This window comes from Daphnia magna, linkage group LG4, assembly GCF_020631705.1.
Source record: "Daphnia magna isolate NIES linkage group LG4, ASM2063170v1.1, whole genome shotgun sequence".
NCBI classification, from domain to species: Eukaryota; Metazoa; Arthropoda; class Branchiopoda; order Diplostraca; family Daphniidae; genus Daphnia; species Daphnia magna.
The window spans coordinates 10,480,798-10,495,982 of record NC_059185.1 but is presented as its reverse complement, the minus strand read 5'-3'; the positions used below and the strand labels follow the sequence as shown (position 1 = coordinate 10,495,982).

Here is a 15,185-nt window from a genome sequence, read left to right as displayed (position 1 = left end):
ACAATCGAATACCTCAGCTCTTCCAACTGAAAATTCACGCCATACTAAAACAAAAGGTCTACAGAATTGGGTTTATGGCGACCGTAACTTGCACTCCGCTATAAATCCAACGTATTGAGTTTCGAAGAACACTTTCACTGTCAATTCAAAATAATTAAGCGTTTGTTGATTGTGTTTATTTGTTAGAAATTAAACGAGAGCATAAATTAGAAAAAAACAAACAAACAAAAAAACAAGTAGAAATGGCGTGGAGATATCAGTTTAGTAGAACAAGTGTGTTATTCAAGCGGATCGGATGCAAGAATTTGTACCATCTCTTCGTGAACCGTTTCAGTTTCCGCCTGAGCAAAACTAATTCTTTTTTCGAAAGCGTTTGTCTTACTCAAGGAATGCCTCATTGACGTAGCGTTCGGTGCCTTCGGATTTGAACCGTGATCGAAAATTTGAATAAGTGGAGATAGCTTGCGGACGCTGTTACGTTCAGTCTTCGATACATTACAATCTCCAGTTAGAACATCCGGTTTCAACTCGTCGGAGCTCTTGGAAGGTTCTGGTTTCTCCAGTTCATTGTCTGTCGTCGAGTTGGGATCAGCCACAACACAAGAAAGTTCAATCACGTCCTCCGGATTTACTGCAGGTTCGATTTCTTTGAAGCAGGGTACGGAAACGGGGCTGTTGCGAGGTATGTCGTACCCGGGCGACGGACATTTCACTTTAGTTTTTAAAGGTAAAAACGGTTTGAGTTCCGCCACCTCTATATCCTCTTTGGTAACATACTCACAAGAGATAACGGATTTCCTGGCGGGTCTCACCTTTTCAAGGGAAAGTGTTGACTCGGAAGAGTTCCTGGCGGATTTGATTGGAAGGGTAATGATGTCTTGGAATGGATCAGATGCTGTTTGATCGACGTCTTCCGGATGAACCAGTCCAGGCGATTGGGGTTCCACAATTTCAATTATTTTAGCTTCGTAAGTATATGCGTTTTCGGAAATGAAAGCTTCTTCCTGGACAGATTTTTCACCTTCCGATTTTCGAGATTCGTTTCGTTTGAGGACTGAAATTACGGGGCTTTCGGCCACTTCACGTTCGATAAGTTCCACCGACTTCTCTTCTTTTTGCGTCTCCTCTTTCGACTGATGTTCTTGTCGCTTCTGTTCTTCAGCAATCACATCGTTCTGTACCGCGAGATGTTGCTGATCTGATTCGAGAATAAGCGACGTTCTAGCCGAACTTTTCTCTGATGCCGCAGCACTTTCGTTGCTACTTTTGCGACTGCGTTCGTTAACACAGAGCTTATCCTTGTCGACGGATTCCCCTTTGCGTTTCATACTGATTTTGGCTGAGAGGAAGAACTGTTTCAGCATTGCTAAACCAGATTTCCGACGGGTAGCCTCCTTCATCTTTTTACTGCCTTTCTTTTTATCATCTAGCGATTCCAGATCATCGTTGTCATCGGCACAAGCTGAGCTTTGTTGTACACTTGAAGCTACAATAACCTTGTCCCCCGGTTGGTTTCCTTCTGGTTCTTTCGTGCAGTCAGTTTGATCCGGAGCAACATCTTTTTTATCGACCACATCGACGATGTCCTCACAGTCGACCCTAATTGTAACTGAAGCCCGTTTTGATAGAATGTCTTCACTTTTAGAGAAGAAAGTTGCTTTCTCGTCAACATCGACATTTGATTGGGAAACAGATTTCTGTTGTTTGTACTCAACAGCAAGACAATCGTCCACAAGACTGTTCATGCTTTTGCTATGTCTTCTAGAACTACTGGCCGAACTAGGCGTTTGCAAGTGAGATAAAAGCTTTCCAACGCCAAAACTGGTGGGTAATTTCGGAATGGATGGTAAATTCTTCTTCTTGTTAACTGCTTTAACTGGTTTGATCTTGGTTTCCGCCACATTTTCAGAGCTCTGGCTGTTTAACAGCAAGAAATTCGAAACGCTCTCGCTGAGGGGTCGGGCTTGCTTTACGATTTTTCTTTCTAAGTTTCGGGGTTTCGCTGATCTTCTTGTCATCTTCTACTTTTTCTTTCACGTCCCATTCTTCATTCGGTGATTGTTCGACACGGAAAAATGAACGACTGCCGTCATACGTGCTGTATTTTTTCCCGTGGCCGGGTATGAAGCCAAGCGAAAACCTTGAAAATGGGCTTCCAATTTTCTTATCTGTCGTTTCACGCTCATCTGTCGTAAGCAAAACGTCGCTCATTGTTGATTTAGCTTTACGATTTCGATTCGAAACGGGAGATTGAACTTTTTCGAGAGGCCCGGAAGATCCCGTTTTTGATTTCCTTAAAGTTGATCCTTGTCGTCGCAATACGATCGACGCTTGTAACGCTTCTAACCAAAGTTCGTATGATTTTTCATCTGTGGTTCTCTTCATTTAAATTTGAAAAAAAAAAAAGTTTGAACTGCAACATCAACGTAGTGATTTAAGAAACTGCCTACCAGCCAGTGAGGTCCAGTGTGAGTAGAGATTTGAATTCCATTCTCGACGCCGAGTGCTGGTAAAACGTCGTAGACGAGTCCTAAATCGAGACGCTCGTGGAATTTGCCCAATTTTAAGTAATCAGATTCGGACCGGTAAAATAAAAGTAGGCGTCCATTTAGGACGCAGTACCACCGACGCCACATGGAAATAAGACGCTTTGACGCAAATCATTTTTATCAATTCAACACGTTACCTAAACTGTGAACTTAAATCATACCTTACCTTTTTTCCTTTGTGTTGAAGGTATCCGCAAAACTTGTTGTTTTCTTCCTCGCACATGTTGACTTTTCCTAAATTCGATATGTGCAACTAGAATCCTGGACGTACAGTGAGATACGAGTACTTCAGCAAAGTCGTTTTTATCATTAAATATGCCTGAGATTGAGAGGAAGAGAAAGTTGACATAGCCTCTTTGCGGTTAACCCATTTTGTAAACGGACGTACATACACTTCCGTTTTTTGCCTCGTACAGATTAAGAGCTACAAAGCAGCGGAACACTCGGGAGACTGTGACGATTTGGAGTTGCTTAGTTCATGACCTATTTACGTTTATGCTTATGTAGGTGATTGACTTCAACTCTGTTGTCGAACGCAATGGGTCAAAATTTATATGAATGTAATCGCATCGTCCATGTTGCCAAGCTGAATTAATATGTGTGGTTTTACATGTTCTCTGCAGCGGAGCGATTTGTGTGTATGGGAAAACCCGGTTAAACACGGCGTTATGAGCAACATGAATGCTTTAAATTATCAGATTGAAGAAGAATAGGTTGCGATAAGAGCGTGAAGCTAAGGAGTCGGGTGGAGTTTTAGCGTGAGTCATCCTTTGTGTTAGATTTTATATCCGTACTCTTGCGAAAGACAAATTTGGGTCCTGTTACAAAACGTTAAGGAACTACCGTGTGGAAAGCTCGTCTCGCAATCCACATATCCTATTTATTTGTTATTCACTGCGTTCTACAAACTGGGACGAGTAAGTTTTCTTATTGAAAAGGTTTTGCTTAATGACACAACTGGTTTCTAATGTTTCAAGAGTGTTCTAATGTGACAGATTGCTTCTTTTCCGGCAAGTTTAACACTTCATTCTTCTTTGCACCAACAAGGTAATTACTCATTCAGATTATATTAAAAGAATATGTATTTTTTCCCGTCACCCTTACACTCAAAATTTGCTTCTTTGCTTTGTGGAACATAACTCAAAGTCTGCAATCAGAAAAGAGTCGATGCTGATCAAAATTTTCTGTTTCGTGCTTGTTTTTGTTTTTTAGCGTAAAGCTCCAGTATGCCAGAGTCATTTTAAATCGTGGAGGAAATGGTTTTAATCCAGGTAATGTAACGAGTAATTCGGGTGTACACACCTGCAAATCGAGGATCAGCACAGCCCTTGCCGAAGCTGGTGATACCTATTTGAACATCTCGTATCAGGAGGGGACCACCACTATCACCCTGTTGGCGGATACAAAGATTTACTGATTTCTTCTAAACGAACATACGGTACGATATTTAAAAAAAAGAAACTAACCTGGCAACTGTCTTTACCCGGAGATGCCGCACATACCATGCCACTAGTAATCGTATTATTGTATTGCTGATTGCAGGCCGTGTTCGTCATAACATTTACCGAAGCCTTGAGTAGATTACTGGAGATGGTCCCACCTTTGAAATCGAAAGCAAATTTACCATTGTTTTCTGAAAACGTCATCCATGGAGAAGAAGAGAAGTTTGGGATATGAACACTCACCAGAAGAAGTTGTTCCCCATCCGACAACTACGGCCAGCTGGTCTGCGTACGTGCTGGTAGTGTTAGCTAATGGTAGCTTAGCAAACCGGACGTTTGTTATCGGTGAGGTTAAAGCCAGTAGAGCAATATCATTATCCTGTAATTGAAATAGAACCATTTAACACAACTTAAGACGCTACTTAGTAAAAAAAAAAAAAAAAAGAGGTAAGATTTGATTTAAGGCCACATAAACGTTTACATGTGTGTTAGGATTGTATGAGGCATGCACGACGAATTTCCTCACTCCTCTGCTAATAGCACCGGTTCCACCACTCTGTTTCGTCGTGTTGACGGTCACCTTGAATGTAGTGGCAGAGGAAGCGGACATACTGTTGGCAAAGATAGAGGTATTAACATTTTCACCTAGAGCGTTGAATAGAAAGACTAATGAAGAAATGTATAGTTTTTTCACAATCTACTCTGGGATTAATTCATTATTTTTATTCCAGATAATGTAACCACCCGCTCTTAGGAAATCAATTTACTCGGCTAAGCAATGCGCTGCTGTCAAAACAATTGAAGTTGCAATCAAGGTTCCGCCACATAAACGACCACCGAGGTTCAAGGTAGCCTAAAATCAAATACAAAGTTAAATTAATTCTCACCAACATTTTAAAGAAATAGATCAACATGGCTATGCCATAGTCTCGGCTATTTATTTTGCAGACATCCTATTTACCTGATACGGAAATTCGCCTACAAGGGCAACAGTTCCACCGACAATTTTATTCGCTTCTGCAGTAATTTCTTTCCGCAAAGTTGGGGGGTTAAAGCTAACTTCTGCGTACAGGAATAATGTAAAAGAATTGGTCATTTGGAAAATCTTGTAAGAGCATTATAACTAAATCCGACATTCACTAACTTGAAGACTTAACAATTGTTTGTTGATGGATTTCAGGCCCCAAATGGTTAGTTCTTACCTTCGTAATTGAGAAGACTAGGAAGAGAACTGGAAAATGCATACTTAACGAGGCACATCAGCCCGATAGCCTGTTAACAAATAGTTCAACATTTTAACGAAAACAAATTTTGGTTAATGTAAAATTTTATTTTCCACCCTGAACTGAGGAGCGAATAGTTTTTAAATGGTCATACCAAGAAGATGGCGCGCATCGTGAATTTTGTGTTGGGAAAAGCAGAAACAATAAGCAAATACTAATGTGAGTGATGATCAACTGAAGGAAAACTGCCGCCTTTTAAACCCCCTGGTAAAATGCAGGGCAATACTAGAAACAACAGCCGTCAGATGGAAAGTAATGCAGCAATGAAGACATCAGGTTGAATCCTGTTATACGCATGTGGACACAAAATGGGCAACATTGCATAAGTGCAACGCAAGTGTTTCAAAACTACGACTCGTCTTGCTGCAATGGACCCTGGAGTATTTATCTAACCTTGACTGGCTTACAGCGGGTTGCCCCCAACGGGACCGAGACCTAATAGCTGCTCCTTTTAATTTGGGCTCGTCCCCGATTACCCGAGATCCGGCTTATTACCGGACGGTACTGGCGCGACACACGTAAAATGTGTATCGAAACAAAAAAATCTTTGTTCATTTTATTTTATTTTTCAGCTTCGTGCCAGTACCCAGTACCTTCCGGAATCAAGCCGAACCTGGGGTAATCGTGGTCGAGCCCCGCTTCCAATAGTGTTGTTGTTTCTAGCAAAGAGAAGAGGCTTCTTAAAAATTGTTCCTTATTGATTTTTCTCAAATTGACAACTTCACATTTAGAAAATTTGCTGTTCAAACAACTGCTAACAGATGTATAAAAACGAAAATTTGTCCAGTTTAATCAACTGCCAGTGAAATCTCGTGACGTGTTAAAGCCGTATTCCAGAGTGAATTTCCTCCCAAGCTTCCTCAGTTTCTAGAACGTAAGTCATTACAAATTTGAACAAATCAAAGTTTCTACTTGATACGAAAAAGCTCTTTAACCCTTAATAGAAAAAATATTGTTTTCCTTAGTAGAAGGAACAGTAAGATTTCGCGAATTTAAATTGCACACCATGTAGTGCTCCAAAATCGAAATTTTCTTATGCAGGTGCCATTTTTTTTCAGTGTAAGAAAAAGAAATCGTTTTTGTTCACTTTTCTAAAGCAACTGGTGGCCCTGAAAAGGACCGTTTTTTCCGACTGAATCAAGTATCGTTTAAGCACGTTCTCCTCGGATACGACGGGCTAACTGGATATCCTTAGGCATGATGGTAACTCGCTTAGCATGAATGGCACACAAGTTGGTGTCTTCGAATAGACCCACCAAGTAAGCCTCGCTTGCCTCCTGCAAAGCCATAACGGCGGAGCTCTGAAAACGCAAGTCTGTCTTGAAATCTTGGGCGATTTCTCTGACCAAGCGCTGGAATGGCAGTTTGCGGATCAGAAGCTCAGTAGACTTTTGGTAGCGGCGGATCTCACGAAGAGCGACAGTACCGGGGCGGTAACGATGAGGCTTCTTTACACCACCAGTGGCAGGGGCACTCTTTCGAGCTGCTTTCGTGGCCAACTGTTTGCGAGGAGCTTTCCCACCGGTAGATTTACGAGCTGTTTGTTTCGTACGCGCCATTTCAATGTTCGTATGTAATGTGTAGTAGACGGCTCGCTATATACATGAGTGACGGACGTTGAAGATCGAAGTCAAGCTTTTGATTGCTATTGGTCCGGAACAAAATAGAGAAGAACGATTCAGACGCACTATTTTCCACGTTTTTTATTGGAAGATAAAGACAGAGCCAATGGGAGATAGTTTACTTTGCTATATAACCTTTGACAGGGTATTCTCTTTCTTACTTGGAAAATTTTTTCGTTACTTTACATTCATAATGACTGGACGCGGCAAAGGAGGTAAAGGTCTCGGTAAGGGAGGTGCCAAGCGTCATCGGAAAGTGTTGCGTGATAACATCCAGGGAATTACGAAGCCAGCCATTCGTCGTCTTGCTCGTCGTGGTGGTGTCAAGCGTATCTCTGGTCTTATCTACGAAGAAACTCGTGGTGTGTTGAAGGTGTTCCTAGAGAATGTTATTCGTGACGCTGTGACATACACTGAACATGCCAAGAGAAAGACGGTGACGGCGATGGACGTTGTTTATGCACTGAAACGCCAAGGTCGTACTTTGTATGGTTTTGGTGGTTAAATCTCGCAGAATACTTTGAACCCATCGGTCCTTTTCAGGGCCACCAAATGTATTAAGAAATGGTGCTCGTTACTCTTTGGCAAAAGCTTTTGCCTTTCATTTTTCTATTAAACGATATCATAAACACTACGATTGTTTAAATAACTGCACAGGTAGAAAGCTATAAGTTGCCGTCAACTAAAACTGCAACAGGTTACATAACTTAGTAGTTCATTTTAGCAGTAATGAGTTCATTTTTCTGCATTGTTAATGGAACACGAAATCATAGAACGTTCTTTTACTACAATAGAACTGTGTTATACTGATAGTATTTGCCACCTTACCATTTCATAGTTGCGTAGTATTTTCTAGTCAATAGGGTGAACTTAACAAGTGACTTTCGTACTGCAACATTTCATATTTCTTTGCATTGCGTGTTTCAATTTCCGCGTTAGGTTTGCTGACCGGACTACAACAAATACTTACGTCAAAAACAATTATATCAATCTTTCATATATAACCTGAGTTTCCTTACTGATAACACTAGGGAAGGCATGCATCATACGGTAACTCAGACACTTTCAATTAAATAACTATCCCGATGCAAAACATTTACTGCCGCAAGCTTTAAGAATATTCTAAGATAACGAGGTTTGACTATTTCTGTACTGATAGCGTACAACAAACAGAAACTCTGTGGAATAACTCTTCGTTTTCTTTTAAAATTTGGTGGCCCTGAAAAGGGCCGTTTGGAAAAAGGGAGGTGGAGACCATTTACTTAGTACTAGTGTACTTAGTCACAGCCTTTGTGCCTTCAGATACTGCGTGCTTGGCCAATTCTCCGGGCAGAAGGAGACGGACAGCTGTCTGAATTTCCCGGCTCGTGATGGTAGAACGCTTGTTGTAGTGGGCAAGACGAGAAGATTCTCCAGCAATACGTTCGAAAATGTCATTGACGAAACTGTTCATGATCGTCATAGCTTTCGAAGAAATGCCAGTGTCGGGGTGGACCTGCTTTAACACTTTGTAGATGTAGATAGCATAGCTCTCCTTCCTCTTGCGCTTTTTCTTTTTGTCTCCTTTGGCAATGTTCTTCTGAGCTTTGCCAGCTTTTTTGGCTGCTTTGCCGCTAACTTTAGGGGGCATTTTAGAAGTTGAAAACCAGTTGGAATTAAAACTGAATATGATAACTCCATTTCGTACAGATCAATTTATACACCACAAGTGTCTCCTCCCCTCTACCTGATGGTAGCCAACTCTATGAATTTAATTTGAATAGAGCAGATGGTTTTTAACAGAAGGGGAGGAGCTATCTATAGGAACACAAAGATCATTCGCAGTTGGACAAAGCAAACTAATGCAAAAGAAAGCCAGACGTAGCTGTCATTATTGGCTACCAGTATCATCCTTTTAAAGCTATAAAACCCAGACTTGCTAGACAGTATACGTTCATCGCTTGCATTAGAGCGCTCGTCCACATTTAATATTACAACATGTCTGGTCGTGGTAAAGGAGGCAAAGTCAAGGGAAAGTCAAAGACCCGTTCCAGCAGAGCCGGACTTCAATTCCCCGTTGGTCGCATCCATCGAATGCTTCGCAAGGGATCGTACGCTGAACGTGTCGGTGCCGGTGCCCCTGTTTATTTGGCTGCTGTTATGGAGTACTTGGCCGCTGAAGTTCTTGAATTGGCCGGTAACGCAGCTCGTGACAACAAGAAGACTCGTATCATCCCTCGCCACTTGCAATTGGCCATCCGCAACGACGAAGAGTTGAACAAACTTCTATCAGGTGTCACTATTGCTCAAGGTGGTGTTCTGCCCAACATCCAGGCCGTTCTCCTGCCCAAGAAGACCGATAAACCCGCCAAGGCTTAAGTCTTTCCTCGTCATTAAAACAACCGGCCCTTTTTAGGGCCACCACAAGTTACTGAATTGACGGTCTGCTGACATAATATCTTTACTCTTTTAAACTAGCTTGAAAGAAGTTTCTCGGTAGGGATTCTATCAAAACTCTATTCCCTTGTCCCCATCCCAAAAGGGTTTTCGACCTTTTCCCGATGCTTTCCTCCAGAGATGGCGCCACATTCGGGGGGGGGGGGGATTTCAGCACTTATCTAATATACATTTTTTCCATCGATGCTGTGACGCAAAAATTGGTATCTTCGTGTGGAGGAGATAATTATGCTGTGCAACGTCGAGGTCCCGTGATTATCGGCTGAACGATGAAGGAGTGGGGAGAAATCTAACCGGCCGACTCGAGGTTTTTTCGCGATAGATGGGGTTTTCGGGGAAAACTAAATAAAAGGCCACGAACTTAGTTTTGAAGGCGTGGCATGGAGAGGCTACTCTTATTCTAAAAGCCGTGGAATTTCTCATCTCTTATCATAAAATAATTATATGTTTTTCTAGTAAATGAAAATAGTTAAGGTTTGTGCTGCTCTTTGGGATGTCAAAGTATTTACTAAGGGCCCTCACTCCGTTCGGGAAGTTACCGATAGGGTTGGGCTGTAGTTGCTCTCGCGGCAACCGTATATGCTCTGATTACACTCAACGGCTCCCGCTTTTCTCGAAGTTTTCTATAGCGTTAGAGAAAAAAGAATCACACAGTATAATCAAAACTGACCGCTAATTTCAATTAAGTAATTGGTTTCCTCGTTAAATTAGCCGATTTTAAAATAAACGAAAATAAAGTATTGTTACCACTCCAACTTTATATTTTGTTGTTTACGTTAAGTTTAAAAAAAAGTATAAGGCCAATTGAAAAATAAACTTGATTTCCGTGATTAGCATTCAATTCAGAATTGAAATCATGTATTTTAAGCGAAAGTTGAAATTTGGCCAAAAATGGAAAAGTGGGAGGGGTATTTTTACCCCCTCTTTTCCCTATTTTTCAGATGTGTTCCCATCGTGCATACATGTAAAAAATAGGGAAAAGTCCAAATGGGGTTAATGTTATTTTTTTTTTTTTTATAATTTTATTACCATACCAAAGAATTAGAATAAAATTTTGAAATAATTCACGCGGATACAATGGAAGGGGATCTAGAAAATTAAGGTGTACGGTTGATAACGTAAAGTCTAAATACAATTCCGTCGCCAATACGTGTGTGTAATAGCACGTATTCAGTACTAACATTAGAAAAAGTATAAAAATTTCAGAAAGTATACTCCCGCGCCCCTAGCGGTAAGACCAAGCATCGCCTACACGGTGAGATAGGAGATAGCGGTCTTTACTTCGTAGTCTGTGGTAATACCATGGCCTACTATTACAACGGTGGCCATAGAATCGCGACGTAGAAGAAGAGAATCAATTACATTGTTTAATGGCGTAGGTTTTCGTAGTTTTCGACGCGATGTGATTGTGTGTTAATTGGTGGAGAAACATTGTCGTAATCGGAACGGATTTCCATAATGTACACGTGTTGTAACCGACCAGCACAAAATTGAATCATTTTTTTTCATTTATCACAAATTGGTAAATAAGTTAGAATAATCCTTGTTTAAATATATATTGGATGATGAAGGAAATTGGATTTCTTTTACAGGTTATCAGCAGCATTTCCACTCTATAGCAGCAGAAGCCAAGCTGTTCAGTCAACGGAAGACCATTGTAATTGCAGTTAATGAGATACAACAACTTTGTTGCCAATAACAAGATGCTGCATTTATTTTTGTCCACAGCCAAAATAAAATGCAACTTCTTTCACAGGAGTAACACATTGTGTGGTTTAAGTTGTTAGCTACCATAGTCTCCTGATAGTTTGAGTCTGACAATAAGCAATACCATATTGTTATTTGTTTCTTCCCTGTAAGTTAGTTGCAAAACAATTGATTTGGATATATATATATTTTTATTTAATTTTTTTATTCTTTACAGTTGCAGAGATGTTAGCTTGTTGTGATTTTAGACCACAGTATAGACTGAGCCTTTGTATCTGTGTCAAACCAGTTACATCAACTCACTTGTTGTTGACACCCCTGGAGATATTACCAAACTTTTGAAATGGTTGAAGTAGGCACCTATAATATGTCAATTCAATTTTAGTGCTATCATTGTAAGGATGGTAACCTGTTATTAAGTTACACCACCTGTTTCATTTGGCCATAGGATAGATAGACCAAAAGAGTGATACTCTTTAATGTTTGCAGTGTGTTTGTCACATTCAATGAATCCATATCTTCTCGTGGTAAAAAAAAAAAAAAAATCTTTTTATGTTAGAGTTTTCAAACATTTTAAGTAAGCACTTCTTTCACGTTTTCTACTTTTTTATGGCCTAGAATTGATGGACTGAATAATGTCAGATTGCCACAAAAAAAAAACACTGGAACCCTTCAGCATGACTTTGAACCACAAGATATTGATATTTTTTACATTCGCCTTTTGGGTTGAACGGTAAAGAGTTTAACGGTTCACTGTTTTATCCGAAAATCGTATATCCACGAAATGTTGGCATCATTAGTCTATGGTAAACAAATATTGATAGCAAATTTAAATTGAATCTCAGTGTTATGTAAGAAGAAAACATTTTTTTTTTTACATTTGGATTGCTGAATCAGCTTTGTTAGCTTAGCCTATTCATATGCATCATGCAAGTTTCCTTGATGGCAGATCTTTCATTTGCATTTTTATTAGAATAATTTTAGAATTGTTTTAGTCAAACGAAAGAAAGCTTAGAGAAAGGAGCTCCCAAGAAAACTTGCAGTGGTTGGAATTTTTGTCGGTTTTTTTATTTTTCAAAGTCTCATTTTTAAATGTTTATAATGTTTCTTCTCTAATATTACAGAACAGATATGCTGATGACTGAAATCAATTGGATCAGCTGAAAACATATGTTGAGACATCTATGCAACTTTGTACTTGGATATGTGTCATTCCACTGGTAGTGGCTAAAGAATCAAACTTGGAATCGCGTGTCTTCAACCAACTCACCTCATCTAGGCCTGACCAGTATCGGCCCGAAGAAAGTAGTCATCTAGTCACACGTCAGATAACAAATCCTGCTAAGTAAACCATATGATAAGGAAGTGAACATTAATCATTCGAACGTGAGTCTAATGGTCTAATAAAAAATAAGGATACATTTGGTTACCGACTTGACCTGCACGAGGTTTATAAATTTTTCATTATTTAAAAACTGATTTCATATCTAATTCCCACTTATATTTCTACTTTTTTATTTTAAAGGATTTTAGCCATATCGGATATCGGAAAGGAACACCTTTACCGAACATAATGTTCTTCTAACGTAAATTATTGGATGTTCGTTCTATGTCGGATTTAGATTTCATTTAGAAATCCTGGCAGAAGCTTTTCATTTATAAGACTATAGAAGGATTGCACACACTAATGTTTTAAAGTAAGTTCCATAAGCAAAAATGCTTTGTGCTGATTTGTTTTTGTTTTGTTTTTGTTTTTAGGTTAATATACGTAATAAATGGAAAATGGGGTTTCAGAATGAGGCGGGAGTTTTTGTCAATGCTGAAGTTTGGAAACACGATCGGAAATACCCATGAAATGAAAAACATTCTCTCGCGTTATGGTATTTGTCGTACATAAATTGAAGTGCATATCTGGGCTCCCTTCTTTTCTGTGGCTCCGTTTCCCCTTGACTCGTAATAAGCCCGTAGGGGGTCACGCCCCTACTGTACGGTATATATAAAAACAACATATATCGAGGTTTGGAGGGCTCTGGCCGGAAAGGGGACGTGGGGGTCCTCATGGTTCGATGAAATGCTTATGGAGGGCCATGTCGCTACCCACAAATCCGAATTAAAGGTTAATCGCTCCTGTAAAAATGTTCCAAATCTTCAGCTCTTCTTCCGGCTTCTCTCAGCCACGCACTGGGTAATCTCCCCGGTGAGTCAATTGAGGCAGTGTCTCCCCCTGCCTTGGTTGACAGCAACTTTTGAAATGGGTACTTTGCCTTTTAAAAGTTGCAAAATATTTCATTGGGTAGAGAATTGTCAATACAAATTTTGTTTTACATTAATTTTGAAAAACTGTTCTCTTATACTTTCTTTGTGTTCACACTATTTCTGTGTCTTAATTGTGCCATTACACTTTTTTCTTTTAAGGATTGAACTCTTAACACTGCTGAGATGTCACTGGTGTTTAGTTTATATATTGAGAATTCCGGAGCGCATATGAATTACCACCGATGAAATTCCAATCCTGGAGTAGGTAGTTTGCTGTTGTAGATACTTGAATTTCATACTTACGAAAGTTTTATTTGCCTGCAGAATGAATTTGTTTACAATGATTGTATTTATCGGTTTTTCAGATATATTGATATGCTTTCACAGATTTTAGTTAAACTCTTTCGGGTATCGATCCCCAATATTTCGGCGTGCATTGCCGATGCTCAACCGTTGAGCCATGAGTTACATTTCTTTTGCACTAATATTAGATGGCACTAAAAGATAATAAAGGCAATTTTCATAAGCTCGTAAAACTATATGTTATCCTGGATACCTCGAGTTCAAGGATTATAGCTCTGTGGTAGAACACTGTTTAACGGATCCAAAGGTTTCGGGTTCAACTCCCGGATGAGGGTTAATATAATAATTGTAAATGTGTTTATTAAATAGATTTCATGAAAATATGTAAACAGGAAATTATCTTGAATCACTCTACAAAAATTTTTCTAAGTCCAAATTTGTGGTACTCTAATAACGCGAAAATATAGACGAATAGACTATATAGCTTATGGCTCAGTGGTAGAGCATCGGCATGGTACGCCGAAAGATAAGCGTTCAAATCATAAATGGGTCGAAATAATTAATGAAGATAACAACAGTTCCAATTGAGTGTATATATATTACATACGTATAAATTCTTACTATTGATCAGGCAGTATGTATGAGATCTGTCAGCAGAGGAAGCGAATGATTAAAGTCCATTGCAAGTGTTCAAGTAGCAAACTACGCACTGACTGCGATAAATCAAATTGAACAATTTATTGAAATTTGTTATTGGATATTATATTAAACATTGCCAAAATATTCGTCCCATTACTTCGTAATGGGGAAGCTTCTCGACCAGACTGGCGACGTGGAAGGTAGACACCTGGGAAGGTAGGAAGCCCAGGACACTAGGAACCTACTGGGAATCGAACCACGAACCTTGAAGTTGCTAGGCGGATGCGATACCTTTCTGGCGACCCCCCCTATATCCCCCCCATTGATATTTGATCCCCTATGTACAACTTTGCACAGTTAGCTAAATCTGACGAAGACTTAGATTTCAATGTAACATCTCTCATAGCTCAATGGTAGAGCACTGGACTGATATAGTGTATACCTTGGGTTCGAATCCCATTCAGGTGTGATAGAATTCAGTATCCATGATACATTACATGTAAAAAAATTCTAATGTAAATTACTTCAATGGTTTTTTTATTAAAAAACAATAAATCGAGTAGGGTTAATCACCATAGTATGTATTCAACTACAAGTTCTTTTTCTGAGTTGAAATGTTCGTTGGAATGTAACCTGACTCTTTCGGGAGTCGAAACCTAAACCTTCGGCGTACCGCTTCGATGCTCTACCATCGCGCCATGAATCACACATTTTAAGTTTCAATTTTGACCAAGAGTTTAAAGGTAACATGTTCACACTTTTAATAATTAAAAGTTGCTAAGGTAACTAATGCGCCCGACCTATTTCTACCAAGTTTTTGCAAGTAACGCTTAGCTTGGTATGTTCCCTTACACACAGTATACTTGCGACATCAAAACAAGGACACAATTTCCCCAAAAAAACCAAGGCGTTTCTTTCACGTGATAGCATCTTCTAATCTAATAATAA

General features: G+C 39.7%; 5 protein-coding genes and 2 long non-coding RNA genes across 11 annotated transcripts in view; 2 read left to right on the top strand and 5 right to left on the bottom strand.

Annotated features, from left to right (window-relative positions):
- Positions 1-160: 160 nt before the first annotated feature.
- On the bottom strand, positions 161-2,871 carry LOC116921047. The gene is given in 4 exon segments (XM_032927240.2): positions 161-1,964; positions 1,966-2,379; positions 2,451-2,648; positions 2,716-2,871. Coding segments are annotated over 4 exon segments (2,355 nt in total). The 5' UTR covers positions 2,773-2,871; the 3' UTR covers positions 161-278.
- A 742-nt stretch (positions 2,872-3,613) lies between these two features.
- On the bottom strand, positions 3,614-5,507 carry LOC116921049 (trypsin alpha-3). The gene is made up of 8 exons (XM_032927242.2): positions 5,369-5,507; positions 5,194-5,263; positions 4,953-5,053; positions 4,759-4,844; positions 4,473-4,602; positions 4,235-4,370; positions 4,016-4,149; positions 3,614-3,939 (listed from the first exon to the last, which is right to left on the bottom strand). The coding sequence occupies exons 1-8, from the start codon at positions 5,384-5,386 to the stop codon at positions 3,790-3,792; spliced, it is 825 nt and encodes a 274-aa protein (XP_032783133.2). The 5' UTR covers positions 5,387-5,507; the 3' UTR covers positions 3,614-3,789.
- An 894-nt stretch (positions 5,508-6,401) lies between these two features.
- On the bottom strand, positions 6,402-6,845 carry LOC116921055 (histone H3). The gene has a single exon (XM_032927252.2). The coding sequence runs from the start codon at positions 6,831-6,833 to the stop codon at positions 6,423-6,425; it is 411 nt and encodes a 136-aa protein (XP_032783143.2). The 5' UTR covers positions 6,834-6,845; the 3' UTR covers positions 6,402-6,422.
- A 200-nt stretch (positions 6,846-7,045) lies between these two features.
- LOC123471503 (histone H2B.3) lies at positions 7,046-8,569 on the bottom strand. Its single transcript, XM_045172911.1, has one exon. The coding sequence runs from the start codon at positions 8,524-8,526 to the stop codon at positions 8,155-8,157; it is 372 nt and encodes a 123-aa protein (XP_045028846.1). The 5' UTR covers positions 8,527-8,569; the 3' UTR covers positions 7,046-8,154.
- Positions 8,570-8,828: 259 nt separating this feature from the next.
- LOC116921057 (histone H2A) lies at positions 8,829-10,162 on the top strand. The gene has a single exon (XM_032927254.2). It carries the CDS (start codon positions 8,874-8,876, stop codon positions 9,252-9,254), a length of 381 nt encoding a protein of 126 aa, XP_032783145.1. The 5' UTR covers positions 8,829-8,873; the 3' UTR covers positions 9,255-10,162.
- Positions 10,163-10,592: 430 nt separating this feature from the next.
- Positions 10,593-13,034, top strand: LOC123471504. 5 transcript variants are annotated; one of them, XR_006646045.1, is made up of 7 exons: positions 10,593-10,854; positions 10,925-11,187; positions 11,257-11,566; positions 11,658-11,845; positions 12,164-12,487; positions 12,565-12,736; positions 12,798-13,034. It is a non-coding gene; the product is annotated as an uncharacterized LOC123471504 (long non-coding RNA). The 5 variants fall into 5 exon arrangements; XR_006646048.1 differs by having other exon boundaries at positions 12,164-12,384; positions 12,455-12,487; positions 12,565-12,989; XR_006646046.1 differs by having other exon boundaries at positions 10,594-10,854; positions 11,257-11,391; positions 11,488-11,566; positions 12,565-12,989.
- Positions 13,035-13,447: 413 nt separating this feature from the next.
- The window catches only part of LOC116919956, a 3,276-nt gene continuing 1,538 nt past the window's right edge, over positions 13,448-15,185 (bottom strand). The window contains exon 5 of the long non-coding RNA XR_004392092.2: positions 13,448-15,185. This exon is cut by the window's right edge and continues 404 nt beyond it. This is a non-coding gene — a long non-coding RNA (uncharacterized LOC116919956).

What these genes read in the sequence shown, in the direction of transcription:
- LOC116921049 (XM_032927242.2), bottom strand. An exon ending in GCAGCGCATTGCTTAGCCGA is followed by an intron (nt 4,603 to 4,758) that starts GTAAATTGATTT and finishes CTTTGCCAACAG; the next exon opens with TATGTCCGCTTCCTCTGCCA. An exon ending in CATACAATCCTAACACACAT is followed by an intron (nt 4,371 to 4,472) that starts GTAAACGTTTAT and finishes TTTCAATTACAG; the next exon opens with GATAATGATATTGCTCTACT.
- LOC116921055 (XM_032927252.2), bottom strand. Translation starts at nt 6,833, where the DNA reads ATGGCGCGTACGAAACAAACAGCTCGTAAATCTACCGGTGGGAAAGCT.
- LOC123471503 (XM_045172911.1), bottom strand. Translation starts at nt 8,526, where the DNA reads ATGCCCCCTAAAGTTAGCGGCAAAGCAGCCAAAAAAGCTGGCAAAGCT.
- LOC116921057 (XM_032927254.2), top strand. Translation starts at nt 8,874, where the DNA reads ATGTCTGGTCGTGGTAAAGGAGGCAAAGTCAAGGGAAAGTCAAAGACC.